This window comes from Cyanistes caeruleus, chromosome 32 (genome assembly GCF_971803275.1).
Source record: "Cyanistes caeruleus chromosome 32, bCyaCae1.hap1.1, whole genome shotgun sequence".
Lineage (NCBI taxonomy): Eukaryota > Metazoa > Chordata > Aves > Passeriformes > Paridae > Cyanistes > Cyanistes caeruleus.
Genome location: NC_141733.1, coordinates 1335881 through 1353761, shown reverse-complemented (window position 1 = coordinate 1353761; position 17881 = coordinate 1335881). Strand labels below are relative to the sequence as shown.

General features: G+C 46.7%; 1 protein-coding gene across 3 annotated transcripts in view; it reads right to left on the bottom strand.

Moving 5' to 3' along the window:
- IKZF4 (IKAROS family zinc finger 4) overlaps window positions 1-17703 on the bottom strand; it is a 48984-nt gene extending 31281 nt beyond the window's left edge. The window contains exons 1-3 of one of the 3 annotated variants that reach the window (XM_086870297.1): window positions 17583-17703; window positions 8040-8090; window positions 1366-1479 (exon numbers count right to left, since the gene is read on the bottom strand). In XM_086870297.1, coding sequence (XP_086726423.1) covers window positions 1366-1479; window positions 8040-8076 — 151 coding nt within the window. In that variant the 5' untranslated portion in view covers window positions 8077-8090; window positions 17583-17703. Of the gene's footprint in view, window positions 1-1028; window positions 1307-1365; window positions 1480-8039; window positions 9153-17582 lie in introns of those variants that run through there. The other 2 variants (XM_086870295.1, XM_086870294.1) reach the window with 2 other exon arrangements.
- Between the last annotated feature and the right edge of the window lie 178 nt (window positions 17704-17881).

The window sequence follows — 17881 nt, the reverse complement described above, 5'->3', positions numbered from 1 at the left end:
GATTCCTGGGAATCTCACCCGGCTCCGCTCCCACTCCTGGAGCTTTTCCCATGGAAAAAGGGAATTCCAGGATCCCAAATCCCATTCCAGGACAAATCCTGACCCCCAAAAATCCCAAAAATCCCCCAGGACCGAGCCCTGGGAATCTCCTGGAGCCTCACCCGGCTCTGACCTCATTCCAGGAGCTTTTCCCATGGAAAAAGGGAATTCCAGGGTCCCCAAATCCCATTCCAGGGTCCCCAAATCCCATTCCAGGGTCCCCAAATCCCATTCCAAGATGCAAAATCCCATTCCAGGACAAATCCCAAACCCCAAATATCCCAAAAATCCCCCAGGACTGAGCTCAGGGAATCTCCCGGAGCCTCACCCGGCTCTGACCTCATTCCAGGAGCTTTTCTCATGGAAAAAGGGAATTCCAGGATCCCCAAATCCCATTCCAGGGTCCCCAAATCCCATTCCAGGACAAATCCCGAACCCCAAATATCCCAAAAAAGTCCCAAAACTCCCAAAAAATCCCAAATTTCCTCCAGGACCGATCCTTGGGATGATCCCAGAGCCTCACCCGGCTCCGACCTCATTCCAGGAGCTTTTCCCATGGAAAAAGGGAATTCCAGGGTCTCCAAATCCCATTCCAGGGTCCCCAAATCCCATTCCAGGACAAATCCCGAACCCCAAATATCACAAAAAATCCCAAAAAATCCCAAAATATCCCAAAAATCCCCGGCACTGATCCCTGGGAATCTCACCCAGCTCCGCTCCCACTCCTGGAGCTTTTCCCATGGAAAAAGGGAATTCCAGGGTCCCCAAATCCCATTCCAGGACAAATCCTGAACCCCAAATATCCCAAAAAATCCCAAAAATCCCCGGCACCGATCACTGGGAATCTCACCCGGCTCCGCTCCCACTCCTGGAGCTTTTCCCATGGAAAAAGGGAATTCCAGGGTCCCCAAATCCCATTCCAGGACAAATCCCGACCCCCAAATATCCCAAAAAATCCCCAAAAATCCCAAATTTCCTCCGGCACCGACCTTTGGGCAGCTCCTGGAGCCTCATTCCCGACAATTCCAAGAAAGTCCAAAAAAATAATCCAAAAAAAATCCAAAAATCCCCAAATCCCGGCGGCGCTCCGGGAATCTCCGGCTCCTCCCAAATCCCCAAATCCCTAAATCCCACCTCGGGGAGTGGCCAAAAGCTCTCCCGGTTTTTTTTTCCCTCCTCCCTCATTCCAACCGGGAATTCCTGAAATCTCTTCCATCCCCTCCCCAACCCCCGCGCGGATTTTTGGGATCGGGGTTTTTTTGGGGTTTTTTTTTTTTTTGGGAATTTTTTTGGGGTTTTTTTTTTTTTGGGAATTTTTTTTGGTACCTTGAGGGAGGAATCCCGGAGATTCCTGGATCGGGATTCCCGGGAAGCAGCGAGGGATCCCGGCAGGGCGGAGGGAGGCGCTGGAGGGGCGAAGCTTCCAGGAGGAGCAAATCCCTGGAATTCCGGGAAAATCCAGCTCAGGAGGAGGGGGAGGGGAGGGAAAAGGGGGAGGGGGGAGAGGGGGGGGTGAGGAGGGATCCCGGGAATTCCAGAGGGACGGGAATGAGGGAAAAGTGAGGGGGAGGGGGGGGAATGTGGGAATGGAGCTGGAAATGTGGGAATGGAGCTGGAAATGTGGGAATGGAGCTGGGAATGTGGGAATGGAGCTGGGAATGTGGGAATGGAACCGGGAATGGAACCGGGAATGGGAGAGGGAGGAAGGGAGGGAGAGGGGTGGGAATGTGGGAATGGGATCAGGAATGTGGGAATGGAAATGTGGGAAGGGAAATGTGGGAATGGAAATGTGGGAAGGGCTCCCGGGAATTCCAGAGGGACGGGAATGAGGGAAAAGTGAGGAGGAGGGGGAATGGAAATGTGGGAATGTGGGAATGGGATCAGGAATGGGAATGTGGGAATGTGGGAGAAGCAGGAATGTGGGAATGGAACCGGGAATGGGAATGTGGGAATGTGGGAATGGGATCGGGAATGTGGGAAGGGAAATGTGGGAAGGGCTTGGAGAATCCCGGGAATTCCAGAGGGACGGGAATGAGGAAGGGAGGGGGGGGAATGTGGGAATGGAGCTGGAAATGTGGGAATGGAACCGGGAATGGGAGAGGGACGGGTGGGAATGTGGGAGAACCGGGAATGTGGGAATGGGATCAGGAATGTGGGAATGGAAATGTGGGAAGGGCTCAGAGGATCCCGGGAATTCCAGAGGGACGGGAATGAGGGAAAAGTGAGGGGGAGGGGGGGGAATGTGGGAATGGAGCTGGAAATGTGGGAATGGAGCCGGGAATGGAAATGTGGGAATGTGGGAATGTGGGAATGGGACCGGGAATGTGGGAATGGAGCCGGGAATGTGGGAAGGGCTCAGAGAATCCCGGGAATTCCAGAGGGACGGGAATGAGGAAGGGAGGGGGGGGAATGTGGGAATGTGGGAATGGAGCTGGAAATGTGGGAATGGAACCGGGAATGGAACCGGGAATGGGAGAGGGAGGAAGGGAGGGAGAGGGGGGGGAATGTGGGAATGGGACCGGGAATGTGGGAATGGAAATGTGGGAATGGAAATGTGGGAAGGGCTCCCGGGAATTCCAGAGGGACGGGAATGAGGGAAAAGTGAGGGGGAGGGGGAATGGAAATGTGGGAATGGGATCAGGAATGTGGGAATGGAAATGTGGGAAGGGCTCGGAGAATCCCGGGAATTCCAGAGGGACGGGAATGAGGAAGGGAGGGAAAAGTCGGGGAGAGAGGGGGGGGAATGTGGGAATGGAGCTGGAAATGTGGGAATGGAACCGGGAATGTGGGAATGGGATCGGGAATGTGGGAATGGAAATGTGGGAAGGGCTCAGAGAATCCCGGGAATTCCAGAGGGACGGGAATGAGGGAAAAGTGAGGGGGAGGGGGAATGTGGGAATGGAGCTGGAAATGTGGGAATGTGGGAGAACCGGGAATGTGGGAATGGGATCAGGAATGGGAATGTGGGAATGTGGGAATGGGACCGGGAATGGGAGAGGGAGGAAGGGAGGGAGAGGGGGGGGAATGTGGGAATGGGACCAGGAATGTGGGAATGGAAATGTGGGAAAGGCTCAGAGAATCCCGGGAATTCCAGAGGGACGGGAATGAGGGAAAAGTGAGGGGGAGGGGGGGGAATGTGGGAATGGAGCTGGAAATGTGGGAATGGAACCGGGAATGTGGGAATGGGATCAGGAATGTGGGAATGGAACCGGGAATGTGGGAATGGGATCAGGAATGTGGGAATGGAACCGGGAATGGGAGAGGGAGGAAGGGAGGGAGAGGGGTGGGAATGTGGGAATGGGATCAGGAATGTGGGAATGGAAATGTGGGAAGGGCTCAGAGAATCCCGGGAATTCCAGAGGGACGGGAATGAGGAAGGGAGGGGGAGGGAATGTGGGAGAACCGGGAATGTGGGAATGGAACCGGGAATGTGGGAATGGGATCAGGAATGGGAATGTGGGAATGGGATCGGAGAATCCCGGGAATTCCAGAGGGACGGGAATGAGGGAAAAGTGAGGGGGAATGGAAATGTGGGAATGTGGGAATGTGGGAACGGGATCAGGAATGGGAGAGGGAGGAAGGGAGGGAGAGGGGTGGGAATGTGGGAATGGGACCAGGAATGTGGGAATGGAAATGTGGGAAGGGCTCAGAGGCTCCCGGGAATTCCAGAGGGACAGGAATGAGGGAAGGGAGGGAAAAGTCGGGGAGAGAGGGGGGGGAATGTGGGAATGGAACCGGGAATGTGGGAATGGGGGAATGGAAATGTGGGAATGGAACCGGGAATTCCAGAGGGACGGGAATGGGGGAAAAGTGAGGGGGAGGGGGAATGGGGGAATGGAGCTGGAAATGTGGGAATGTGGAAGAACCGGGAATGTGGGAATGGGATCAGGAATGGGAAACTGGGAATGGGATCGGAGAATCCCGGGAATTCCAGAGGGACGGGAATGAGGAAGGGAGGGAAAAGTCGAGAGGAGGAGGGGGGGGAATGTGGGAATGGAGCTGGAAATGTGGGAATGGAACCGGGAATGTGGGAATGGGATCAGGAATGTGGGAATGGAACCGGGAATGTGGGAATGGAACCGGGAATGTGGGAATGGAACCGGGAATGTGGGAATGGAACCGGGAATGTGGGAATGGAACCGGGAATGGGAGAGGGAGGAAGGGAGGGAGAGGGGTGGGAATGTGGGAATGGGACCAGGAATGTGGGAATGGAAATGTGGGAATGGAAATGTGGGAATGGAAATGTGGGATCGGGAATGTGGGAATGGGATCGGAGAATCCCGGGAATTCCAGAGGGACGGGAATGAGGAAGGGAGGGGGAGGGGGAATGGGGGAATGGAACCGGGAATGGGAGAGGGAGGGGTGGGAATGTGGGAGAAGCGGGAATGTGGGAATTGGGGAATGTGGGAATGAAGGGAGGAGCGAGATCCCAGATTTCCTGGGAGAGATCCCAGATTTTCCTGGGAGAGATCCCGGATTTTCTGGGAGAGATCCCAGATTTTCCTGGGAGAGATCCCGGATTTTCCTGGGAGAGATCCCGGATTTCCCTGGGAGAGATCCCGGATTTTCCTGGGAGAGATCCCGGATTTTCCTGGGACTGGGATAAATCCCGGGAATCTGGAGTGGGATAAATCCCGGGAATTTGAAGGGTCTGGGATAAATCCTGGGAATCAGGACAGGGTTAAATCCCAGGAATCTGCAGGGTCTGGGATAAATCCTGGGAATTTGAGGGGTCTGGGATAATTCCCAGGAATTTAAGGGGTCTGGGATAAATCCTGGGAATCAGGACAGGGTTAAATCCCAGGAATCCGCAGGCTCTGGGATAAATCCCGGGAATTTGAAGGGTCTGGGATAAATCCCAGGAATCAGAACAGGGACAATTCCCAGGGATCAGAACCAGGATAAATCCCAGGAATCAGGACAGGGATAAATCCCGGGAATCAGGACAGGGATAAATCCCGGGAATCAGAACAGGGATAAATCCCGGGAATCAGAACCAGGACAATTCCCAGGAATCAGAACCAGGACAATTCCCGGGAATCGGCAGGCTCTGGGATAAATCCCGGGAATTTGAGGGGTCTGGGACAAATCCTGGGAATCAGGACAGGGATAAATCCCAGGAATCAGGACAGGGACAATTCCCGGGAATCAGAACCAGGACAATTCCCAGGAATTTGAAGGGTCTGGGATAAATCCCGGGAATTTGAGGGGTCTGGGATAAATCCCAGGAATCAGAACCAGGACAATTCCCAGGAATCAAGACAGGGATAAATCCCAGGAATCAGAACTGGAATAAATCCCGGGAATCAGGACAGGGACAATTCCCAGGAATTTGAGGGGTCTGGGATAAATCCCGGGAATCAGAACCAGGACAATTCCCAGGAATCAGGACAGGGACAATTCCCGGGAATCAGAACAGGGATAAATCCCGGGAATCAGGACAGGGACAATTCCCAGGATCCCGCAGGCTCCATCCCGGTTTTTTTTTGGGATCGGCTCCCCCGGGGCCGATTCCAAACCTGGAAAATTCCCTCCCCTCCCCCCCCCCCTTCCCCTCCCCCCCAATCCCTGCGGGGCAATTCCAGCCCTGGGAACATTCCAGAACTTCCCTGGGAACATTCCAAGCTTCTCCCTCATGGAATTTTCCTGGATCTCGTCCCCTCCCTCCTGCAGGGCTGGAATTTGAATCCTTCCCGCCCCTCCTGGAAATTCCAGCCGATCCCAGCGGGAATTTCCCGGCCTCGCCTTCATTTCCCGCCCTTTCCCACCCCCGGGAAAATTCCAGAGGGATTTTCCGGCCCCCCCTCTGGATTTCTGGGAATGTGGGGAGGGTTGGGATTGGTGCTGGGGATCTGGAATTTGGGGGGAATCAGGGGGAAAATGCCGGGAAAAATCCTGGGAAAAATCGGGGGGGGTTTGGGAAGGGAAGAAGGGGAGGAGAGCCCAAATCCAGGCCTGAAAATCCCGGGAAAATCCGGGAAAAATCCCGGGAAAAATCCAGGAAAATCTGGGATGGGAAGAAGGGGAGGAGAGCCCAAATCCAGGCCTGAAAATCCTGGGAAAAATCCGGGAAAAATCCCGGGAAAATCCGGGAAAAATCCGGGAAAATGTGGGAAGGGAAGAAGGGGAGGAGAGCCCAAATCCAGGCCTGAAAAATCCGGGAAAAATCTGGGAAAATCTGGGAAAATTCAGGGAATAAATGGGAAAAATCCCGGGAAAATCTGGGAAGGGAAGAAGGGGAGGAGAGCCCAAATCCAGGCCTGAAAATCCGGGAAAAATCTGGGAAAAATCCCGGGAAAAATCCAGGAAAATCTGGGAAAATCCAGGAAAAATCCGAGAAAATCTGGGAAGGGAAGAAGGGGAGGAGAGCCCAAATCCAGGCCTGAAAATCCCGGGAAAATCCGGGAAAAATCCGGGAAAATCTGGGAAAAATCCGGGAAAATCTGGGAAAAATCCGGGAAAATCCCGGGGAAATCTGGGAAAAATCCAGGAAAATCTGGGAAGGGAAGAAGGGGAGGAGAGCCCAAATCCAGCCCTGAAAAATCTGGGAAAATCCCGGGAAAATCTGGGAAAAATCCAGGAAAATCCAGGAAAATCTGGGAAAAATCCGGGAAAAATCTGGGAAAATCCCGGGAAAATTCAGGGAATAAATGGGAAAAATCCGGGAAAATCTGGGAAGGGAAGAAGGGGAGGAGAGCCCAAATCCAGGCCTGAAAAATCCGGGAAAATCCGGGAAAATCCGGGAAAAATCCTGGGAAATTCAGGAAAATCTGGGAAAAATCCTGGAAAAATCCTGGGAAAATCCTGGGAAAAATCCTGAGAAAAAACCTGGAAAATTTGGGAAAAATCCTGGAAAAATCCGGGAAAAATCCTGGAAAAATCCTGGAAAAATCTGGGGAAAATCCTGGAAAAATCTGGGAAAAATCCGGGAAAAATCCAGGAAAAATCCAGGAAAATTCGGGAAAAATCCTGGGGAAAAATCCAGGAAAAATCCAGGAAAAATCCTGGAAAAATCCTGGAAAAATTGGGGGAAAATTCGGGAAAAATCCAGGAAAAATCCAGGAAAATCCGGGGAAAATCCGTGAAAATTCGGGAAAAATCCTGAGAAAAATCCTGGAAAAATCCTGGAAAAATCTGGGAAAAATCCTGGGAAAAATCCTGGAAAAATCCTGGAAAAATCTGGGGAAAATCCAGGAAAAATCCTGGGAAATTCAGGAAAAATCCTGGGAAAATCCTGGGAAAAATCCTGAGAAAAAACCTGGAAAATTTGGGAAAAATCCTGGAAAAATCCGGGAAAAATCGTGGAAAAATCCTGGAAAAATCAGGGGAAAATCCGGGAAAAATCCGGGAAGGGTCAGAAGGGGTGGAGTCGGCTCCGGGAATTCTGGGAATTCTGGGAATTCTGGGAATAATTCCGGGAATTCTGGGAATTCTGGGAATTGCGGGAATAATTCCGGGAATTCTGGGAATAATTCTGGGAATAATTCTGGGAATTCTGGGAATTCTGGGAATTCTGGGAATTCTGGGAATTCTGGGAATAATTCCGGGAATTCTGGGAATTCTGGGAATTCTGGGAATTCAGGGAATTCTGGGAATAATTCTGGGAATTCTGGGAACAATTCCGGGAATTCTGGGAATTCCGGGAATTCCGGGAATTCTGGGAACAATTCCGGGAATTCTGGGAATTCTGGGAATTCTGGGAATTCTGGGAATAATTCCGGGAATTCTGGGAATTCCAGGAATAATTCTGGGAATTCTGGGAATTCTGGGAATTCTGGGAATAATTCTGGGAATTCTGGGAATTCGGGGAATTCTGGGAATTCTGGGAACAATTCCGGGAATTCCGGGAATTCTGGGAACAATTCCGGGAATTCTGGGAATTCTGGGAATTCTGGGAATTCTGGGAATAATTCTGGGAATTCGGGGAATTCGGGGAATTCTGGGAATAATTCTGGGAATTCTGGGAACAATTCCGGGAATTCCGGGAATCCTGAGCTCACCGCCGATGAAGGAGGAGCCGCAGCCCTCGACGTCCATGGCCCCGGAATTCCCTGGAAAAGGAGAAAATTCCATGGGAAAATCGGGAATGGGAAAATCCGGGAACGACCCGGAGCCCGTCCCGTTAATTAATCACCGCTAATTAATTCATTCTAATGAGATATTAATTAATTCCACCAATAAACATCAATAAAGCATTAATGAACCCCTAATTACCATTTTAATTACCCCTTAATTACCCAATAATTGGCTATTAATTAGCGATTAAGCCGTTATTAACTCTGATTCGCATTAATTAAGCGTTAATTGGTCGTTAATTAGGAGTTCGGGGGTTATCCATCATTAATTAATTGGATTTTGGCTGCATATTAATTAGCCGGTTCATGAATGGAGTATTAATTAGTTCGTGATTGTTGATGAGTTAATTGGTCATTAATGAGTAATTAATTAGATATTAATGAGCGATTAATGCGGAATTAATTGGATGACAACAAGCAAATACTCAAGCCTTAATTAGCTGTTAATTAATTATTAATAATATATCAATTAGTTATTAATGAGTGTTATTAATGAGCTCTAAACCAGCTCATTATAATAATTATTATAATTATAATTAATTAATGAGAGATTAATTAGGCGGTAATTAACCATTAAATGAATATTCATTAGCTATAGCACAGCATTAATTGGTTCTTAATGAGCTGTTGATTATTAATTAGCCACTAATGTGATCCCAATTAGCCACTAATGATTAATTAGCGAGTTATTGATGAGGTACGAGTTATTAATTAGCGATGAGTGAGGGGCTAATTGGATTTTAATGAGGTATTAGCGATTGATGGGGCGTTAATTAGCGGTTAATTAGGGATTAATGAGGAATTTCCGGGGATTTGGGGGATTTTTTGGGGATTTTGGGGAATTTTTGGGTGAAATTTTGGGATTTTGGGGAATTTTTGGGGGAATTTTTGGGGTTTTTGGATTTTTTGGGGAATTTTTGGGGTTTTTTGGGAATTTTATTTTTATTTTTGGAATTTTTGGGTTTTTTTGGGTGAAATTTTGGGATTTTGGGGAATTTTGGGGGGAATTTTTGGGTTTTTTTGATTTTTTGGGGAATTTTTGGGCTTTTTTGGGAATTTTATTTTTATTTTTGGAATTTTTTGGGGGTTTTGGGTGAAATTTCGGGGGTTTTGGGATTTTTTTGGATTTTTTTGGGCATTTCTTGGGTTTCTTGGGGATTTTATTTTCATTTTTGGAATTTTTGGGGGGTTTTGGGGGGGATTTTTGGGAACTTTTAGGGATTTTTGGGATTTATTTGGGGTTTTTGGGGGATTTTTGGGGTTTTTTTGGGAATTTTATTTTCATTTTTGGGATTTTGGGGAATTTTTGGGGATTTTTGGGGTTTTTTGGATTTTTTTGGGAATTTTTGGGGTTTTTTGGGAATTTTATTTTTATTTTTGGAATTTTTGGGGGGTTTGGGGGGGGATTTTTGGGATTTTTTGGGGGTTTTTTTGGGATTTTGGGGAATTTTTGGGTGAAATTTTGGGATTTTGGGGAATTTTTGGGGGGAATTTTTGGGGTTTTTGGATTTTTTTGGGAATTTTTGGGGGTTTTTTTGGAATTTTATTTTTATTTTTGGAATTTTTGGGGGTTTTGGAGAGGATTTTTGGGGTTTTTTGGGATTTTTTGGGTGAATTTTTGGGGTTTTTTGAGTTTTGGGGAAATTTTTGGGGTTTTTTGGGGGTTTTATTTTTATTTTTGGCATTTTTTGGGGGTTTTTCGGGGGGATTTTTGGGATTTTTTGGGGATTTTTGGGGTTTTTTGGGGATTTTTGGGGTTTTTTGGGAATTTTATTTTTATTTTTGGAATTTTTGGGGGAATTTTCGGGGTTTTTGGATTTTTTGGGGAATTTTTGGGGTTTTTTGGGAATTTTATTTTCATTTTTGGAATTTTTGGGGGGTTTTGGGTGAAATTTTGGGGTTTTGGGGATTTTTTGGGGGGTTTTGGGGGATTTTTTTGGTTTTTTGGGAATTTTATTTTTATTTTTGGAATTTTTGGGGGCTTTGGGGTGGGATTTTTGGGATTTTTTTGGGTTTTGGGGAATTTTTTGGGTTTATTGGTAATTTTTTTATTATTTTTGGAATTTTTTGGGGAGGGTTTTGGGATTTTTGGGAACTTTTGGGGGAATTTTGAGGGAGATTTTGGCTTTTTAGGTTTTTTTGGGAGATTTATTTTTGGTTTTTGGGGTTTTTTGGGGCATTTTGGGGATTTTTTTTGGCTTTTGGGGGGATTTTTTGGGTTTTTTGGGTCGGATTTTGGCTTTTTTGGGGTTTTTTTGGGGATTTTTTTTGGAATTAAAAAACGGAATAAAGAAAATGGAATAAAATGAAATAAGAAATAAAAACTGGAATGAAGTGAAATAGTGAAATAAAGTGAAATAAAATGGAATAAAAAATGGAATAAAAGAAATAAAAGGAAATAAAATAAATAAAATAAAATAAGAAATAAAAATAGGAATAGAATTAAATAATGAAATACAGTGAAATAAAATGGAATAAAAACTTGAATAAAAACTGGAATAAAAAATGGAGTAAAAGGAAATAAAATAAAATTAAACTAAATAAAATAATATAAAATAAAATATAAAATAAATAAAATAAAATAAATAAAAACTGGAATAAAATAAAATAAAATAAAATAAAATAAAATAAAATAAAATAAAATAAAATAAAATAAAATAAAATAAGGAAAACCGGAATAAAAATAAAATAAATAAAATAGGAAATAAAAAATGAAATAAAATGAAATGAAAGAATTAAAAAAGGAAAAGAAATAATAAAAAATGGAATAAAGAGAGAAAAGAAAGAGGAAACACAAAATTAGAAAAGGAATAAAATGAAATAAAAAAAAAGAAACTGAATTAATGAAAAAGAGAATTAGAAACAATAAAAATAATAAAAATATAGAAATAAATAGAAATAAAATAGAAATAAAGATGCAAATAAATTAAATAAGAAACAATTAAATATAATAAAATAAAATAAAAATATTTTTAAGAAAGAATAAAAAATAAATTGAATAAAAAATAAACGAAAAAAAAATAAAGAAATTTAACGAATAAAAATAAATTTAAATATAAAAATAAATTTAAATATAAAAATAAATTTAAAAATAAAAATAAATTTAAATATAAAAATATATTTAATTATAAAAATATATTTAATTATAAAAATAAATTTAAATATAAAAATAAATTTAAATATAAAAATAAATTTAAATACAAAAATAAATTTTAATATAAAAATAAATTTTAATATAAAAATAAATTTAAAAATAAAAATAAATATAAATATAAAAATAAATTTTAATATAAAAATAAACGAAACAGAAAAGAAAAAAATAAATGAAATATTAAAAATTAATTTAAAGTAATTAAAAATGAATGAGATTAATAAAAAAAGGCAGAAAAAACTTTTGTAATCTTCAAAAACATCCCGGATTTTTCCCATTTTTTTTTTTTTGGGGAACAACCCCGGACCCCTCTCTCCCCTCCCCCCTCTCCTCATTTTTCCCTGGAATTCGATTCCAGCCGGGAATTCCCGGATTTTTTTCCGTTGGGAAAAGGCAGCGGCCCCTCCCCCACCCCGCCCCTCCCCCCCCCGGAGCCGATCCCGGATTTTCCCCAATCCCAGGGAGATTTTCCAGGAATTGAGAGCGCGAATCCCAGGCTGGGAGGGGCTGGAAAAACCGGGAATGGAATCCAGAGAAATCCGGGATAAATCCCAATTCCAACCCTTTAAATAACTGGAAAAAAACCGGGAATGGAATCCTGGAAAAATCCCAGAAAATCCCAATTCCAACCCTTTAAATAACTGGAAAACCAGGAATGGAATCCTGGAAAAACCGGGAATGGAATCCGGGATAAATCCCAGAAAATCCCAATTCCCAGACTGGGAGGGGCTGGAAAAACCGGGAATGGAATCCGGGAAAAACCGGGAATGGAATCCTGGAAAAATCCCAGAAAATCCCAATTCCAACCCTTTAAATAACTGGAAAAACCGGGAATGGAATCCTGGAAAAACCGGGAATGGAATCCAGAGAAATCCGGGATAAATCCCAATTCCAACCCTATAAATAACGGGAAAAACCGGGAATGGAATCCTGGAAAAACCGGGAATGGAATCCTGGAAAAATCCCAGAAAATCCCAATTCCCAGGCTGGGAGGGGATGGGAAAACCGGGAATGGAATCCTGGAAAACCGGGAATGGAATCCTGGGAAAACCGGGAATGGAATCCTGGAAAAAGTCGGGATAAATCCCAGAAAAAACCCAGATCCAACTCTTTAAATAACTGGAAAAACCGGGAATGGAATCCGGGATAAATCCTGGATAAACCTCAATTCCCAGCCTGGGGATAACTGGAAAAACCGGGAATGGAATCCTGGAAAAACCGGGAATGGAATCCTGGAAAAACCGGGATAAATCCCAGAAAAATCCCGGATAAATCCCCATTCCCACTCCTTAAATAACCGGAAAAAAACCGGGAATGGAATCCAGAGAAATCCGGGATAAATCCCAATTCCAACCCTATAAATAACGGGAAAAACCGGGAATGGGATCCTGGATAAATCCCAGATAAATCCTGGATAAACCTCAATTCCCAGCCTTGGGATAACTGGAAAAACCGGGAATGGAATCCAGGAAAAAACCGGGAATGGAATCCTGGAAAAACCGGGAATGGAATCCTGGAAAAACCGGGAATGGAATCCTGGAAAAACTCGGGATAAATCCCAGGAAAACCCCAATTCCAACCCCAAATTCCAACCCCGAATTCCAACCCCGAATTCCAAACCCCAAATTCCAACCCCAAATTCCAGCCCCAAATTCCAACCCTGAATTCCAGCCCCGAATTCCAACCCCAAATTCCAGCCCCAAATTCCAACCCCAAATTCCAACCCCGAATTCCAAACCCCGAATTCCAACCCCAAATTCCAGCCCCAAATTCCAGCCCCGAATTCCAGCCCCAGGGAATCTTTTCCCTTCTTTTGTCCTCGGGATAAAAAAAACCGGGAAAACAATTCCAGGATATTCTGGGATGAGGCTCCAGTTGTTCCATCCCGGTTTTTTTGGGATAAATCCTTGGAAAAGCTGGGAAAACAATTCCAGGATATTTTGGGATGAGGCTCCAGCTGCTCCATCCCGGTTTTTTTGGGATAAATCCTTGGAAAAAACAGGAAAACAATTCCAGGATATTCTGGGATGAGCTTCTGGCTGCTCTATCCCGGTTTTTTTGGGATAAATCCTTGGAAAAGCTGGAAAAACAATTCCAGGATATTCTGGGATGAGGCTCTGCCTGTTCTATCCCAGTTTTTTTTTGATAAATCCCTGGAAAAACAATTCCAGGATATTCTGGGATGAGCTTCTGGCTGCTCCATCCCGGTTTTTTTGGGATAAATCCTTGGAAAACAATTCCAGGATATTCTGGGATGAGGCTCCAGCTGTTCCATCCCGGTTTTTTTGGGGATAAATCCCTGGAAAACAATTCCAGGATATTCTGGGATGAGGCTCTGCCTGTTCTTCCCGGTTTTTTTGGGATAAATCCTTGGAAAAAACAGGAAAACAATTCCAGGATATTCTGGGATGAGGCTCTGCCTGTTCTATCCCAGTTTTTTTGGGATAAATCCTTGGAAAACAATTCCAGGATATTCTGGGATGAGGCTCCAGCTGATCCATCCCAGTTTTTTTGGGATAAATCCCTGGAAAACAATTCCAGGATATTCTGGGATGAGGCTCCAGCTGTTCCATCCCGGTTTTTTTGGGATAAATCCCTGGAAAAACAATTCCAGGATATTCTGGGATGAGCTTCTGGCTGGTTTATCCCGTTTTTTTTTGGGATAAATCCCTGGAAAAAACAGGAAAACAATTCCAGGATATTCTGGGATGAGGCTCTGCCTGTTCTATCCCAGTTTTTTTGGGATAAATCCTTGGAAAACAATTCCAGGATATTCTGGGATGAGGCTCTGGCTGGTTTATCCCGGGTTTTTTTGGGATAAATCCCTGGAAAAGCTGGAAAAACAATTCCAGGATATTCTGGGATGAGGCTCTGCCTGTTCTATCCCAGTTTTTTTGGGATAAATCCCTGGAAAACAATTCCAGGATATTCTGGGATGAGGCTCTGCCTGTTCTATCCCGGTTTTTTGGGATAAATCTTTGGAAAAACAATTCCAGGATATTCTGGGATGAGGCTCTGCCTGTTCTATCCCGGTTTTTTTGGGATAAATCCTTGGAAAACAATTCCAGGATATTCTGGGATGAGGCTCCAGCTGTTCTATCCCATTTTTTTTGGGATAAATCCTTGGAAAACAATTCCAGGATATTCTGGGATGAGCTTCTGGCTGGTTTATCCCATTTTTTTTTGGGATAAATCCTTGGAAAAACAATTCCAGGATATTCTGGGATGAGGCTCCAGTTGTTCCATCCCGGGTTTTTTGGGATAAATCCTTGGAAAAACAATTCCAGGATATTCTGGGATGAGGCTCCAGTTGTTCTATCCCAGGTTTTTTGGGATAAATCCCTGGAAAAACAATTCCAGGATATTCTGGGATGAGCTTCTGGCTGGTTTATCCCGGTTTTTTCTGGGATAAATCCTTGGAAAAAACAGGAAAACAATTCCAGGATATTCTGGGATGAGCTTCTGGCTGCTCTATCCCGGTTTTTTTGGGATAAATCCCTGGAAAAACAATTCCAGGATATTCTGGGATGAGGCTCTGCCTGTTCTATCCCGGTTTTTTGGGATAAATCCCTGGAAAAGCTGGGAAAACAATTCCAGGATATTCTGGGATGAGGCTCCAGTTGTTCTATCCCGGTTTTTTGGGATAAATCCCTGGAAAAACAATTCCAGGATATTCTGGGATGAGGCTCTGCCTGTTCTATCCCGGTTTTTTTGGGATAAATCCTTGGAAAACAATTCCAGGATATTCTGGGATGAGGCTCCAGTTGTTCTATCCCGGTTTTTTTGGGATAAATCCCTGGAAAACAATTCCAGGATATTCTGGGATGAGGCTCCAGCTGCTCCATCCCGGTTTTTTTGGGATAAATCCTTGGAAAACAATTCCAGGATATTCTGGGATGAGGCTCTGGATGGTTTATCCCATTTTTTTTTGGGATAAATCCTTGGAAAAACAATTCCAGGATATTCTGGGATGAGGCTCTGCCTGTTCTATCCCAGTTTTTTAATTTCAATTCCAAACTGGAGCAGCTCCCTCGGGAAAAGATCCCAAAATTTCCTCGCTCCAGTGCCCTGGGATAACCCCGAAATTCCCAAAGGATCCGGAGCTTTCCAGAGGGTGGAAAAATCCCGAAAATTCCCGGTTTTTTTGGGGGGTTTTTAACGCCCTTTCTGTGGGAATTCCCACAAAATTCAGGGGTTTTTTGGGAATTTTGGGATGTGAGGGGGGAAAATTCCTTTAAAATTTCTGGGAATGGGAGGAGGTTCCAGGTGGGAAATTTTGGGGGGAGGGGTGGAGACCCTCGAATAAATTGCCAAAGATTCCCCCCAAAAATCCCCCAAAATTCCTCAAAAATCCCCCCAAAAAATCCCCCAAAATTCCCAAAAAATTCCTCAAAAAGTCCCAAATAATTCCTCAAAAATTCCCCCCCAAAATTCCCAAAAAAATCCTCCAAAATTCCCCAAAAAATCCCAAATAATTCCTCAAAAATTCCCCCCAAAAATCCTCCAAAATTCCAAAAAAAATCCCAAAAAATTCCCCAAAAAATCCCAAATAATTCCTCAAAAATTCCCCCCAAAAATCCTCCAAAATTCCCCAAAAAATCCCCCAAAATTCCCCCAAAAATCCCAAATAATTCCTCAAAAATTCCCAAAAAAAATCCCCCAAAATTCCCAAAAATTCCCCAAAAAATTCCAAATAATTCCTCAAAAATTCCCAAAAAAATCCCCCAAAATTCCCAAAAATTCCCCAAAAAATTCCCAAAACTTCCCAAAAAATTCCCCAAAAAATCCCCCAGGAGGGAACCAGGAAAAGCTCCAGGAATTGGGGGAGGGGGCGGAGATTCCCAGAAATGTCATTCCAAAAATTCCTTGGAATCCTGAAAGGGGGAGGGGGAGTTGGGGGGGGAGGGGAGAAACCATTGAAGGGGTTTGGGGGGGGGGGCAAAAATCAGAGATCCCCCCCCAAAAAAAAGGCGGGAAATTCCTAAAAAAATCAGAGACCCCCCCCCAAAAAATCAGAGACCCCCAAAATCTGAGAACCCCCCCAAATACAGCCGGGACCCCCCCAAATACAGCCGGGACCCCCCCCAAATCCAGCCTGAGAACCCCCCAAATACAGCCTGAGACCCCCCCCAAATACAGCCGGGACCCCCCCCAAATCCAGCCTGAGACCCCCCAAACACAGCCTGAGACCCCCCCCAAACACAGCCTGAGACCCCCCCCAAATACAGCCTGAGACCCCCCCCAAACACAGCCTGAGACCCCCCCCAAATACAGCCTGAGACCCCCCCCAAACACAGCCTGAGACCCCCCCCAAACACAGCCTGAGACCCCCCCAAATACAGCCTGAGACCCCCTCCAAACACAGCCTGAGACCCCCCCCAAATCCAGCCTGAGACCCCCCCCAAATCCAGCCTGAGACCCCCCCCAAATACAGCCTGAGACCCCCCCCCAATCCAGCCTGAGACCCCCCCCAAATACAGCCTGAGACCCCCCCCAAACACAGCCTGAGACCCCCCCCCAAACACAGCCTGAGATCCCCCCCAAACACAGCCTGAGACCCCCCCCAAATACAGCCTGAGACCCCCCCAAACACAGCCTGAGACCCCCCCCCAAACACAGCCTGAGATCCCCCCCAAACACAGCCTGAGACCCCCCCCAAATACAGCCTGAGACCCCCCCCAAACACAGCCTGAGACCCCCCCCAAACACAGCCGGGACCCCCCCCAAATCCAGCCTGAGACCCCCCCCCAAACACAGCCTGAGACCCCCCCAAATACAGCCTGAGACCCCCCCAAACACAGCCTGAGACCCCCCCCAAATCCAGCCTGAGACCCCCCCCAAACACAGCCGGGACCCCCCCCCAAATACAGCCGGGACCCCCCCCAAACACAGCCTGAGACCCCCCCCAAATCCAGCCTGAGACCCCCCCCAAACACAGCCTGAGACCCCCCCCAAATACAGCCTGAGACCCCCCCCAAACACAGCCCGAGACCCCCCCCAAACACAGCCCGAGACCCCCTCCCAATCCAGCCCTGGAGGGGGGACACGACCCCTCCTCAAATTCCTCCCTGAGACCCTCAGGGGGCTCCAGGGACCCCCCCCCAAATTTCCGAGCCCGCCAAATCCCCTCAGAGCCTCAGCAGGACGCGCCCCCCTCATGACGCCCCCTCCCCCCGCCCGGACCCCCCCAACCCCCCCTGGGGGGGGCACCGCGCCCCTCCCCCCCCACCTCAGAGCGCGCTGCCCCCTCCCCCCCCCGCCAGGCCGCGCCCCCCCAGCCCCGGGCCCGGCGCTCCCCGCCCCCCGCGCGTTCTCACCGGCGGCTCCTGGCGGGCTCGGGAGGCCCCCCCGGGGCTGGGGGGGCGCGGGGGTCCCGCGCGGGGGGGTCCGGGGGGGTCCGGGCGCGGCGGCGGCGGCGGCTCCTGAGGAGGCCCCGGGGCCCCCCCCCCGCCCCGGCCACTTCCGGCCCCGCCAGCCCCGCGCCGAGCGCCGACAGCATCGAGCGGCGAGAGGGCAGAGCGCCGAGAGTATCGATGGGGCAGGGCGGAGAGGCGCCGAGTGAATCGAGCGGGGAGCGCCGAGAGAATCGATGGGGATCGGTAACGGGGATCGATAA